Consider the following 14,884-nt stretch of genomic DNA (forward strand, 5'->3'; position numbering starts at 1 on the left):
GGGCCCACTCGACTAGAGGCATCGCCTCGTTGTGGGCATGGTCCAGTGGTGTGTCCATTGCGGATATTTGTGAGGCGGCCGGCTGGGCCTCGCCGTCCACATTTGCGAGGTTTTATAACCTGGAAGTCCCGGCCTTACAGGCCAGGATCCTTTCCGCTTGAAATGGCACGCGCTGCGTAAACAGACATGACAGAGAGCCCTTGGCCGTGCCGCGCCCAAGTTCTCTGGTATTGTTCACCTGTTAGCTCTCGACCCCTGGGTGTCGAAGTTACGGGTATACTCTGGAACGATTAACCAGGCCGGGTGTGACCTAGAAAGCTCAGCCCGCTTAGCCTTGGGTTATTGTTGACTTCTCTATAAGCATTGGTTGCTTATGGAAGTTATACCTTTAGTCGTTCCACTACATTAGCACGGCGTGATTGTACTGTTCCCATATGCGTCTTAAGCAAGACGCAGTACGAGTGAAGTATCGAAAGGGAACGTGCTCGGTTACAAACGTAACCTCGGTTCCCTGAGATACGGGAACGAGTACTGCGTTGCTGGCCGTGCTATGTAGCTGCACGACTCAGTCGTCGCTTCAGTCGAAGTAAACCTGAGAATCCTGTGGCGAGCGCCCGCTTATATAGCCAGATGCCCCGCCCATTCTGGCGGGCTTCGTCGCCATAGGCTCGTGCAGCTCAGCTGCCGCGCCATTGGTTAGTTTTTTAAAGCCCTGCACGAACCAATGGCCGTGCAGTTTCACTGCGTGAATGAAATAGGCTTCAGTTCAGGAGAAAAAAGGCTTTTTCCCATATGCGTCTTAAGCAAGACGCAGTACTCGTTCCCATATCTCAGGGAACCGAGGTTACGTTAGTAACCGAGTACGTTTTCCACAACAAACAAATCTTTCTTCCAGCCAGTGACATGACCATTGGGAAGATTTATGCAGCCATGATGATCATGGACTACTACAAACAGAACAAAGCTAAGAAGCTCCGGCAACAGCTTGAGGAACAGGTAAAGATGTATTTTACTTTCTACAGCACTAGAGAACTTCAGAGCTAAAGACTTTTCATGCTTGTTCAATCAGCTTGCAACATTGACATTGCCAATGCCATATATCTAACTGTATAGAATGCTGTTCATTTTACTAAAGAAGACACATAACAAAAAAACCTTTATATCTCAATTTGAAGTGTAAACTTCCTAAAGTTGAAAAAGATGTACTGTTTTTTGGGGAACTGGATCACTGTGTCGTTGGAAAGATTGTGCTGACCATCTAATGTTGTCTTGCAGAAACATGCACCGATGTTCCAACGCATGGATGCATCTTCACTGCCACAGGACATTCTCTGCAGTGCCAAAGCTCTGCCATTCCTGTCCCACAGTGCAGGATCTGCCCTGTAATTATACATGTTGTGTGTGTGTGTGTGTGTGTGTGTACTTACAGTACATTCACCCTGTATTTGTCTGAACCAGTCTTATTTTAGTATCATTGATATACTAATATAGTTTTTAAGATTTTGAATTAGATTTTATTTTCATATTTTCCGTTTTCATTTTATTTTTAGTTAAGTAATTTTTTGTTGTTTTTGTAATTTTTGTTAGTTTTTTTAATATGTTATATATTAATATTTAGTTCTATAATTGAGTTTTAGTTTATTTTAGTTTGTTGTTTTAGTACTTCAGCTTAAGTTAATTAAATTAAAATAAATTATTATTTCAAATGAGAAATGTTGCTTTGGCAACTAGCTGAAATATATTCAGTTAATGTATATTTTAAGTAGTGAAAATGTTTTGTCATGGTTTTAGTTTTAGCTTATAGGGTTAGGGTTAATAATAACCCTGGTCTGCTCCTGTATATACACTGTATATACACAATACAGTGCAGTATTTTAAAGCATTAGAGACACAATCACAATTTTTGTAATAAAGATAATAATAAAATAAAAGGTAATACATAAAACGATGTTTGGACCCACAGTTTGCAACCTATTTGTGGTGCAAGCCAACATGAGCATAGCTGACAAGTTTCTCTGTTGTTTCCTCAGGAGTAGAGGTGGGTTTGTGGCACTGAGTCCCATCTCCCCTCAAGATCTCTTCATGCAGCCCTTGGCCCAAGACAGCATGGAAGAGAGGGATGAATACCAACACCAGTATCACCTTCAGAGTATGGTAGGAGAAACTAAATACACAAAGAAATACATCTCACCTTGACATGTCTTGCATGATGTGTTTTATTCATTATTTTATACATGTGCATGAAATACCTGATAGCTACTTTGTTACTGAAACAACATTCAAATTCACAATCTATTTAAAATTCTCAAACTGTATGTGAATTCAGGCTCATTCTCAGTCAATTCCCTAGCGATTTATGAATAATTCAGTTTGGAAAACTGATAGAAATGGTAACAGGGTCTGAATACCACACAGCCAGACACTGATCAATTTGTAAAAGTTTTAGGAATAGAAAAGTGAAACAAAATTTTCAGAGTCTTAATTTTGAGATATGATTTGCAAAGCACAGACTGTAATTGGCATTGATATTTAATCTATCAGAAAGTCATCTGCATGGACATCACCTCCCTGAATCACAATCCTGCGTTATGCTTCTACTTTTCCTAACTCATTTTCTTTTCACATTTGCAGCTTTATTGTCATCCCTTTATTATTTGCCTTCTGGCCTTGTAAAAGGAGAGATTTTAGAGAGCTGTTTTTTTTTGTAAATTTGGAAGCGTGTATTGATGTGGTTTCTCAAGGTTAGACTGCCAGGTCCAGATAACTTCCAGCACTTATATAACCAGTGAGCAGTTATACACAAGCTTAGATGTGTTTCTGTGCTCTTATCTGTACTCTTATTTTCTACCCCTCCTGGTAGCTTTTTCTTTGCCTCTCTGCCATGAGCTGTGATGTAACACTAGATGTCTTATGGGATTTTAAGTTGGTTTATGCTTGGAACACTTTTGTGCAAGAGCGCTTGTGTGTATGCACAATATGTGTGACTTCTGCTTTGAAACTTTCTACACCCCCTTTGAGTTGCTTATACGTATTGGCTCTATGTTGTGCTTATGGTGCTTCCCTCTTGCCACTTTACTTTTCCTCTATGACATTTTTGGATATAAGCTTATCTTTTCTTATCTTTAAATAAATACTTGCTCCTAAAAAGGAGTATAAGATTAGCCAGGTTATTTTGACTTTAGTACATAACCTTGCATTTTTATTCTATGTCCACTCCTAACAATGCGATTATATTTGAGGCCTGTTCACACCAAGAATGTCAATGATAACTCTAAAAATCATTCTAAATTGAGGAGAATAGCAAAGTTCACACCACAACTATAACGATATAGGAAAACAATATTGTTGGGATCAATTTCAGAATAGTTTTTACAGCTGATGAACAATAAAACACTGAAAGACTTCATTTGAATTTAGGGCTTGCACATTAAAATAGCAGAAGACATTACGGAGAAGTTCTACAGAGCAAACAGAGTAACATGAAAACATAAAACTACCTCATGTATACAGCACTAGTTTCGACAACATTGTCTTGCCTCCTTTGGAGTTGCATTATTCCGCTACATTGACTGCATTAGCTAAATTCGATGTCAAATCAAATAGATTACACTAGCTAGATTTACTGATATGCTCAAAACAAGGCATGCTGAAGACATCTGCTGGTTAAAGCCATGTAAATGCAACAGCAAAAACTGATACTCACTAATACAGAAGTATAAATAAAATTTGTCTTCAAACGCGAAACTCTATTAGCAGAGTGACGGATTCTTTTAACTTTTTCGTCTTTATCTCATGTAGGATATCAGTTTCAGTGTCTTTGCTAAACGTTTTGGTGTCTTTGCAAAACGTAAAACAGCAGCAGGTCACTTACATCGTTGTACATTCATTTTAAAACTGGAGTGTGTAAGCTTAAAAAAAAAAAATGCTGGTGTGAACGCAAATATAGTTATCGTTATAGCTATTGTTATCGCTCTTGGTGTGAATGGGACTTTAGAGCTACTAAGTGTTGTGGACTGAATGTCTTTCCCTCCTCCCCGGTTTTTCTCTTTCTAACTGCGTAGGTGCCCGAGCACAAAGAATTTAGCAGTGCGCTGTGCCCCACTAGCATGCAGGTCGATCCTCTGCAAGTGCCAGGGAGAGGCGTCTCTATCCGAGCCTCTTCCATGCCTCGCCTGGCGATAGAGCCACAGGTACTACCTGTGTTTGCATAGCCTAGCAATAACTAGCTGCTCTGTCTAAATCTGCTCTGTGGATGGTGTCAGCGTTGCAGTTGATCCCAAAGAGAGAATGGAAGCAGTGAATAGAAAGGTGTAGTTTGTGATTTGGTGGGAATGTAATGTGTAACCCTGCTGGAAATTCAAACTAAAACCAGCTTCTGATTTGATTTGGTAACATCTTTATGTAGCAAAACCTCTGAGAATATTAATATGGAATCATAGTGTTTAAAATATGAATTCTGAAAATATTCTAGTTATATAAATATATTTGATTATTTCGTTTTGATCATTTATATAAATATAAAAGTAATATAGTATTGATATATTATTAGTGTATAAAATAATTATTAATATTATATATGATTTAATTTTTAAAACTGTTTAAAACTGGTGGACCACCTTATTTAATTTAGTAGGGACCTATGATGTAACCAGCTACCAGAAACAAACCATCTTAACCAGCTTGACCAACCTGTTTTTTCCAGCAGGGAATGTAAGGAGGTGATGGTTGCCTTCGTTAGAGCTCAGTTCAGAAACTTTTTTATATAGAAACTCATTTCATTTACATTGTTTAATGTCACTATGTACGGTTTCAAAGAGAGAATGTGTAAATCTTACAGCATAACATGAATTTGTTTCATTTTTGTCTCTGTTTTTGTGTTCTGTTTGTTGATGCATGTGTGCTCTTGGGGTTTGTGTGCGTGTTTTGTTTGTTCTCTATGTGTTTTTGTATTTTGTGCATGTACAGCAGGTGTCTTCAGAGAGCAAACTGATGAAGCGCTCGTTCTCCACGATCGGTGATCAGTGTGTGAATGGTGACTGGCAGGAAGAGTTCTCGCTGGAGAGGGTGAGCCCAGACAGACTGGAAAGACCCAGGCAAAGAAGCTTCAGAGGTCAGTTTGCAGTAGGGATGTTAAAAGCACTGGTACTTTGGTACCAAGTCAATACTAATATTGAAAAACATAATTAAATCCCGGTCTTGGGGGTCTCTCCCTTATTTAACGCACCTGATTCAGATCATCAGCTCATCAGTTGAGAGCTCAATAAATTGAGTGTATCAGGTAAGAGAGACATACAAAATGTGCAGACTGCTGGGTCCCCAGGACCAGGATTGATATCGGACATGTGTATGTGCTTTATTAAGATGCCCAGGCTATGGCCACATTTATGTGTATTTTTGTGTCTGCACTTGTCTTAACATGTGCTTATGCTTGTGCATGTGCAGCTGTCAGGTCAAACCTGCGGGAGCCAGTGGACAAAGAGAGAGGACGGTCTAAAGAGCGAAGACACCTGCTGTCTCCAGACGTGTCTCGCTGCAACTCAGAGGAAAGGAGTCAGTCCCAGGAGAGACGCCACTCTCGATCGCCCAGTGAGGGCAGGAAGCACACAACCCTCAGACAGGTGAGGACACAAACACATGTGCACACCCTCTGACCTGGCAGAATATTTAGTGTTTGCTATGGAAAGGAAATGCTAAGGGTTTGTAATCTGAACAATCCCTTAATCCTGAGTATTGCACTTTTTCATGTGCCATTTGTGCTACGGGTATTATCATAAAATCACGATTCTAATTTAATAGAAGTGAGCCATTAGTTCTTTAAGTGATTGGACTTAAATGGTCAAAAAATCCCACCGATTTACAGTATCATTAAAAAGGTTAGGGATGGAAATTAATACTTTTATTCAACAAGGATTAATTAAATTGATCAAAAGTGACAGTAAAAATATGTTACGATGTTACAAAAGATTTATATTTCAAATAAACTCAGTTCTTTTGAACTTTCTATTTATAAAAGAATCCTGAATCCTGAAATGCATCATGATTTCCACAAAAATTATTAAGCAGCACAACTTCTTTTAACATTGATTAAAATAATATATGTTCCCTGAGCACCACATCAGCAAAATAAAATGTCATGTAACACTGAAAACTGGAGAAATTGCTGCTGAAAATTCAACTTTGTCATCAAAGAAATAAATTACATTTTAAAATATATTCAAATAGAAAACAGTTATTTTAAATTGTAATAATATTTCACAATACAGTATTACTGTTTTTACTATATTTGTGATCAAATAAATGTAGCCTTGGTGAGCATAAGAAACTTCTGTCCACAACAACTTTACAAAATCTTAGAGACACCAAACTTTTGAACAGTAATGTACATAATTATGCCTTTATTTCTTCCCTCCATCATCTCATTGCTTTCTCTCTATCTCTCTCACTATATTTACCCTTAATCATTTACCCCATCTCTTCTTATCCATATAGGGAAATAGTTCAGGCAGCCCAGTTCCTTCCACTTCTGATTCAGGGACGCCACGAGGGCGCCGTCAACTCCCACAGACACCTTCTCGGCCTCGGCCCCACATCTCCTACTCTCCATTAGTGTGCCGCGCTCAACCCACACAAGGGGAGGTTCGGGCACGGGCCCAGCCCGCAGAGGAAGGGGAAGAACCAACCGGGACGAGGCCAGGCACCGCCATGGCCCACTCCACCCCTCACCGCTACATCTCGGAGCCATACCTGCCACTGCAGGAGGACGTTAACAGTCCGAACTCAAGTGGTGTAAAGGAGACTCTCACTTTTGAGGCTGCCATGGCAACCAGCCTGGGACGCTCCAACACCATCAGCTCCGCTCCACAACTACGTCACACCTGGCAGGTGCCTAACGGACATTTCCGTAAACGACTAGCACAAGCCACGTCGGGGACATCAGGCTGCGAGCTTCTCAGTGACACTGATGAGGATGACCGGTGTTAGATTGACGTTCGGATTGATGCCTCTGAACTTTGTGCCTGGATCTAAGGAAAAAATATGCCTGTGTGTGTTTATTTGTGTGTCTGTGAATGTGGAGTCCGATCAGAGATGTGTAATCATCTCAGAAGAACCATACTAAAGAACTGATTGTGGTGAAAGGACAGCAGCAAACATGTTGAAATGATCAACAGTCCAAGCATGAGCACACTGAGGTTGAAGATCGGGTTTGTGCCCTTACACTTTCTCTGAACCCGCCCATAGATGAAGCGCTGGCTAATGCAGATGCATCCAAACGCATCATCAGGATTTGGGTCTTGCCTGAACGCACTCAGGTTTTCAAACCTGCCTCCACATATTGAGATGTCCCATCAGCAGAAAATCTGTATACTGCTAATAAGGACAGTGTGTTCAGACACAGCATTTACATGGACCTTTCCTGGCATGGTATACAGCAGTGTACATGTGGATGCCACTTGTTTATGATTTTCAGAGGCTGATGGGCAGATGACAGATGCGTAACGGGGGCTTTGACATCCTGATTGTTCTGCTACCTGTGTCGAAAGTTTATTTAGGAGGTACACACAAGCATACACTCCAATACACACACTCAGAATGCAGGCAGTGATGTTCAGTCTGTCTATGACGAGAGGTAAATACCCCTTTAACTACATATCGTAATAATGACTGACATTCCGTGAAGTTAACAGGGATGTGAAGGGCCTGATAAATAGTGCATGACGTTAATGCAAGTGGATCCAGGTGACGTCCTGGCCTTTAACAGTGGAGTCTATATGGAGGACTCATGTATTGTATGTAAATATTATAAATCCAGTATATGTACTGAGAAGTTTCCAAGCCATGTTTTCTGTAAAGAATATAAATTGTCTTAAAGATGTTATCTTTTGTGACACAATGACCAATCCCTGTCCTTTCTATTTGTAATGCAATCTATTTGAAATGGTTCACATACACCATGTTATGTTTGATTAGACTTATCTCATTATTCTTGGCCCTTAAGAAAATTTCTAAAGTTTCTCTTGGGGTGAATCTCACAAAGACTGTCAGGGTCATTATTTCACCACAAAGCCAAGAGGAAAAATAAACTATTATATTTTGCAAAAAGAAAATGAAGCATCCAATATGCAAGCAACCATTATGAATTTTTGCATTGCTACATATAATTTTTTACTTGTGCAGTAAATACAATACAAAAGTACAATGGGTTGCGAACATTATATCAAAATGCAAAAAAAAAAAAGGATATTTACTGTTGTTGTGAAGTATGAATACAGGAGAGTCTTATGAGAATCTTGTGATAATAAAAAATTCTGGATGCATTGCAATCATGAGAATTTGGGGGAAATAATGTCCTTAAAATAATGTCACAATGCAAATAATCTTAATGGTACACAAATAGGGATCCTTTCTTCCTATGCAAATTATAATTTCAAAGCAACAACAACAAAAAGGGTAAGATATGACCTGTACATGTTTAACTGTGATTCACCCCTCTAGCTCTATTAAAATAATGGGAAAGCAATTACAGTGAGTGTTTGTTGCCTTTGGGTTAATTTGTAATTGTGAATTTCCGTTTATAGTTTGGCATAGAAACTGAATGAGTCTTGTAGTTTAAATTGATGAGATGCATCACCTCCTTCTTACGTGCTAGGCCTAGCAGAAAAGCTGCTCTTGCGAATGCATTTGCAAAATTCAAAATGTACGTGTAGCCTGAATATGGTGAGCTGGGACTGAAAAGTAGCTGTAGGAAATGGGCGTAACGTGTAATATTAGTCTTTTGAGTATTGTAACAGAAGTATGGAACCAGTGTTATTGGTCACCCAACATGCCTCCTCAGACTGGTCTCCTCTCTCGATTCCACATAAATGATACAAAGAAACAAACAAAACAAAGATAATTACATAGCATTTTTTAATTAATAAAGATCTTTGGTTAGTTTCTGTATATTCCAGCATCTTATTATAAGCATTTTAAAATCAGTTGCCCCTCAAGAGAACTTCTGTATCATGTGTTGTGTTGTAATTTGTTTTCTTGACATGTTCCTGAATGTGAATAGAGAGTATTTGGTACTTGTTCTTCATGGCCTGCTGGGGGTCGCTGCCTTGTGAATTATATAAAATAAAAATAGATTCCCATTGCAGCAGTCTCTGCTTCCTAAATCTTATGGTTGATGTTCTGTGTGATTTGTTTTACAGTTGATACTGGATGCAATGCCATGTGTGAGTGGTTAGAGTGGATTCTCTGATCTAGCATACTGTTTTCAGTCAGCTCTGAGGGTGTTGAAAACTATTTCTTCCGTTCTATATGGCTCTATTGGCAGTATCGTGGTTATGTATAAACTCTGTTTCAAACTGTGAGATTCTCTGTAGCGCTTCAGCAGTGTGTTGTTGATGATGATTTACTGCTGCTGTCTATATTTGGCATGTCCCACTTTCCTGAAAGCCCAACCATCTGTTTTTCTATAAAAACAAAAAGTGAGAATGCCCACGAATGTGCTAAGCATATAGCATTAGACTGTAAGGATCATTTTAGAAGCATTTCTGAGGAAAAAGATCTCTTGTGATCCCACAAGAGATGGGTAGGCAGTTAAATGGATGGTTGGATGGATGAATGAATGGATGGATTGATAGACATATAAGTGTATATGCGTAGATTAATAGATATATTGGTAGATTTATGGGTAGATGGATATATGAATATACATAAGTAGATAGATGGGTGGATGTTTAGACGTGGGTAGATGTATGGGTAGACACATGGGTAGATATATGGGTAGATTTCTGGGTAGATAGATATATGGGTAGACATTGGGTAGATATATGGTGGTATATATATGGATAGACATGTAGATGGGTAGACATGGGTAAAGAGATATATGAGTAGATTTGTGGGTATCTACATATATGGGTAGACACATGGAAAAAAATATGGGTAGACATGGGTATATAGATAAACATTGGATAGATATATGGGTAGAAATATGCAGATATATGGGTTGACATGGGTAGATGGGTGGATATATGGGTAAATAGATATATGAGTAGATTTGTGGGTATATGGGTAGACATTGGATAGATATATGGGTAGATAAATGGATAGACATGGGTAGATGGGTAGATATATGGGTTGACATGGTAGATGGGATGATACATGGGTAGACCTGGGTAGATATATGGTTAGAGATATGGATAGATGGTAGATATATAGATAGATACTGTACATGGGTAGACATGGTTACATGGGGAGATACATGCATGGGTAGATAGGACATGTGGGTAGATACACTATATGGGATGACATGGGTAGATGGTAGATAGATCATTTTAATTTAATTAAATTTAACCCTTATGCACTGTTCATTTAGGGTGTACACCTGTGTGAGAATGTATGTTGCCACTTAATTTCTGTGTATTTGTGTTCTGCATTATTGCTGATTTAGTGATATTATTTGACAAATTTAAAAAGAAAAATATTTATTTTATCTTTTTTTCCCATTTGTTTCGATGTGTGGTCTCCAGAGATCCCGAACATCCTGGGTGTGACTTTTTCACACTAACATGCATATGAAGGGAAGTTTTTTTTATTATTTCAGCAACCTTCATTTGGGGTCTTAAATGACCCCGAACAGCGCATTTGTTAGTTTTATTGTTATTGTTGTTGTTACTAATGTTTTTGCAATTTTGCAATTTGCACTGTCCCTTCTTAAAGTATTTTTAATTCCTAAAAGCTCATATGATGTGGTGACTGTTCATAGATTTGCCAACCTGACATTTTCTCAAGACCTTTCAAAATGACATGAATAGTGCTGGCCTACTGCAATAGAACATAAAAACAGCTTTGAGTCTAAACTGTTACTGACTTAACTGACCTCCCTGCTCGTGGATGAAGAAAGACTCTGAGATCAGATGAAAATAGTGTGCCAGGTTTTGAGAAGAGTCCATATAGACATACCACACTGACAGTTGAAGCATTCTGCCTTTCATGCTCATGGATGAGTGAAGCCAAGAATGCTATATAGAGCTGAACCTGTTCCAGGTGCTGCCAATCTGGCTGTTACATCAGGTCAGCATATGTGAGGGAGCTGAGGCGAGACGGACCATCTGCCGTTGGTCTAAACAAACACATCCATCAGTCAAACGTTAGTTTGTATGTCACATTTTAAAATGGGACAACATCATGATCAACATGTTTCTTTATACCAAAACAAAAACCTTAAGATACTGGCAATGGAAGCAGGCTAGTTTCATGCTTCACAGTCTCTTTGTGTCATCAGTCTACTCTTTGTATGATACAGTATTTATTTTTATATACAAGTATTACGTTTTAGAAATCTCTTTGATTGCAGATGAAAATTGTATTGGATTTGACAATAAAGTTACTTTTCCCTCCAATACTTTCTTTTACTGAATGTACTTGTCAGGTCTATGGTAAACCTAACATTAGTCTGAGCTGAAGCTAGGTGGGGAAAACATCACACAATGTGTAGTGTTTACAACAGCAGAACTTCATGATTCATCACAGATCTAAAATTATCTTCTGTACTTGTGCAGACTGATGAAGTGCCTCTGCTATATTTAGTGAAAGGTAGTGTGTTATTTGTACTAATCAATTGCTCACAGCAGCAATATTTATGTTTTCTGTCTGAATGTGCTTGAGTGTATGTGCATTGGGATATTTGTGGGTGCGTGAGCCCATTCGAGAGTGTGTGTGTGTGTGTGTGTGTGTGTGAGTTCCAGGTTCTCTGATGAGGTAACAGTTTATCTATGCAGAGGGGTTTGAGCGGTGCAGGTGCAGATCACTTTCATCACCACCTGGATCTGCTGATATGTATGAGACGCAAAGACACACACACACCACCAAAATAAAGTACACCCTCGTTTTAGCTCAATTATTGTTCATTATCATCCCAGACAAGAATTCTGTGTCCCTTAATTAATAGCAATAATTCATATGTACCATTGTTATGGGCATGTATGTAAAGGACAGATAATGATGGCTTTAATTTTATTTTATTTTATTTCATTTCATTTATAATTCATTTTATAAGCTACTTTTCTCAAACCCAAAGTGCTAGAACACAGATTAATGATAAGATCATAAAAAATACAATACAGAAAAAAATATTATTTTATTTATTTGTTTGTTTGTTTAGAAAAGCTGTATCCCATAATAACAAAATAACGTACCATTCTTATGGACATGCACATGGAAAGAGTATTTTATTTTTTATTTTTCATGTTATTTTGCTTTGCTTTTTTTCTACTGAGTTTTTTTTACAACCCACTTAAAATCACATTTGCATTAGTGTTCATTAAAAGGATATTTCCACTGAAAACCCCTCTCAGTGTGGAGTTAATTTGATGTGACATTTGCAACAGCTATATTAACTAGAATGTGTAATGATATTAACTGAAATTCAGGTCACCGTTTAAACACTCCACTTATCCAACATTTCTCTAGAGGTATAAAAATTGCTTATAAAACCTCATAATTGTGTTTGTATTTTCAGTGGTGTGGCATTTGAACAGGACCTCACTGAATGACTGTGACTGTCTTCCAATAGACCTTTTTGAGTGCCAAATAAATGCCAATATCATATTCTTTGGTATAGCTGCTGGGTAAACAAGTGAACACAACAAAACCACTACATCATTTTTTTTTACTGTTTAAATTGGGGTAATTTACACTGCCATTCAAAAGATTGGGATCAGCAAGATTTTTTAATGTTTTTAAAGAAGTATCTTTTGCTCATCAAGGCTGCATTTATTTGATCAAAATTTGTATTTAAAATAAAATTGATCAAAAACAGTATTTGTTGCTGGTAAATCAATGAAAGGTCAGTGACAAATAATACATGTCTTCAATACTTTATTTTTGGGCTGTATTTTATTTGGAGCTGTTGTTACATGATTTATACAGTTTATTGAGTAGTTTATTTTATGACCAGTTGTCTTGTAATAATCAACATCTCTATTTGAACTCAATTGATGGTTGAGCTCAGCCACTAATATAAGCTCCTTTATTTCCAGTAGTTGCCGTTGATTTGGTTTTATATAGTCAGGTGTAAATGTCAGGGAGGTGCATTATTGCACTTAATGTAATTGCTTTGAGTATTACATGTTTTATTGTGCTCGTCAAACACATTTCCCTCTGTATGGATATTGGGAATTTATTGTTTTCTAGATGTCTATTGTTTGCTTTCATCAGTCAAAAGTCATTGTCTGTAGACTGGAGATGGTTGTCATCCTTTACAGGGTATCATGCAGCAAATTACCTTTGTAGTGAGTGACCTGACTGGAGATGACTTCAACTGTCCTGATCACAAATCCCACTGTGTCCAGGAGTCACAGGTAAAAATGAATCTTCACTTCATTTTTGGGAATAATGCCAAAGTATTTATGCAACCACCACAACTAACCAAGTCCATGAGAATGAGTCACAACTGCATCTTGATGAATGAAAACCAAATAGTAGGTACAATTTTGTCTAATTTATTTTTGTAAGTAGTTTATATTTTAACTACTGTGCAAAAGTTTGGGGGCGGTAGGATTTTTAATGTTTTTTGAAAGAAGCCTCCTTCAAAACTGCAGCCTCACCAAGGCTGCAGTTATATACTGTAAAATATTACTGCAATTTAAAATAACTGTCTTTTTATTTTATTTTAACATATTTTAGAATTCAATTTATTCTTGTGCTCCTGTTTCTTTTGTGAAAACTGTAATGCATTTTTTCAGGATTCTTTGATGAATAGAAAGTTCAAAAGAACAGCATTTATTTGAAATACAAACATTTTAAAACAATGTCCTTATTGTCACTTTTGATCAATTGAATGCATCCTTGCTAAATAAAAGTACTAATTTTTTTTTTTTAGCTTACTGACCACAAAATCTTGAACAGTGGTATATCTAAGACTTCCCTTTAAATGGATCATTTTTAAAAATGCTTTTGAAGACGTGAAATGTGTTTCATTTAAAGGCATGTTTCTTGTGATTTTCTATAGCTTTTGTTCTATAAAAACTTTCCTTATTGAGTGGTGTGATTTTTTTTTTAGATGTCCTTATCAGATAATTGTCATTGAATATCTGTGTACTTGATATGCAAATCTTTGGATAAAAGAAGATATTAATGGCACATGAATTTATCACTGCTGTATAACTGCTTCATGTTTGGTTGGAAATGTGGCTGTAGATTGTGTGTTTTTCCATTATGAAGATCTAGAGAGCCATGAATCAGTCAGCATCAGTGTACTAACTTTACGAGCGGATAAAACTCAGTTGACTTTGCTCACAAAAGTGTCACTCAAGAGACGCTCTGTGTCTGATCACTGCTGTCTGGAAATCTCCTTAGATATAAATGAGAGGACATTAAACAAGGGTTGAGTTTATATACATCATCTAGATTGTGAACCATACTATATTACTATGTATCCGTTCAATCTTATTTCAAGGAAGAAGACGAGTCTGTTGCGATGGTGGATATAGAAGATCAAAATAAAAAAGTGAAGACTGACACAGAAAGAAACATTCGTCAGTGCCAACATATGATGTCATTTCCTGTGTCACCTGTTGATTTAAGCGGGCCAGATTCGCAGACACTAGCAAATGGATCTTTGGAAAGACTATCCAAATTAGAGATGGCAACATTGAGGTGCCATGCTGATTCTAATCTGAATGGCTGAAGCCTCTAGTTTTGACCAAGAGAAGGCAGGTGGAGGTGGGATATACAAGAAGGAAACTTTAATTTCCTCTCTCACCATCCAGCCCACTAAAACAACTCAGAACACAAGCATGCTTGACCCTGAACCTCAGACCGTAAGCGTAAGAAATATCGATTCTACAGCAGGTAGTTCCATTTCACAATCGAAAGAGTCTTTCAAGATGAGCACTGA

The 14,884-nt window shown here is 37.8% G+C and overlaps 1 protein-coding gene across 1 annotated transcript in view; it reads left to right on the forward strand.

The window, feature by feature from the left end:
• Positions 1-9,102, forward strand: part of LOC107657843 (voltage-dependent R-type calcium channel subunit alpha-1E-like) — a gene marked incomplete at its 5' end in the record, with an annotated part of 30,953 nt that extends 21,851 nt beyond the window's left edge. Inside the window, 7 exons of the mRNA XM_016446116.1 lie at positions 896-996; positions 1,276-1,382; positions 2,031-2,154; positions 4,062-4,190; positions 4,969-5,110; positions 5,443-5,618; positions 6,490-9,102. Coding sequence (XP_016301602.1) covers positions 896-996; positions 1,276-1,382; positions 2,031-2,154; positions 4,062-4,190; positions 4,969-5,110; positions 5,443-5,618; positions 6,490-6,981 — 1,271 coding nt within the window. The remainder of the gene's footprint in view (positions 1-895; positions 997-1,275; positions 1,383-2,030; positions 2,155-4,061; positions 4,191-4,968; positions 5,111-5,442; positions 5,619-6,489) is intronic.
• Positions 9,103-14,884: the final 5,782 nt, after the last annotated feature.

Source organism: Sinocyclocheilus anshuiensis, unplaced genomic scaffold (assembly GCF_001515605.1).
Source record: "Sinocyclocheilus anshuiensis isolate Anshui unplaced genomic scaffold, SAMN03320099.WGS_v1.1 scaffold107, whole genome shotgun sequence".
NCBI lineage: Eukaryota > Metazoa > Chordata > Actinopteri > Cypriniformes > Cyprinidae > Sinocyclocheilus > Sinocyclocheilus anshuiensis.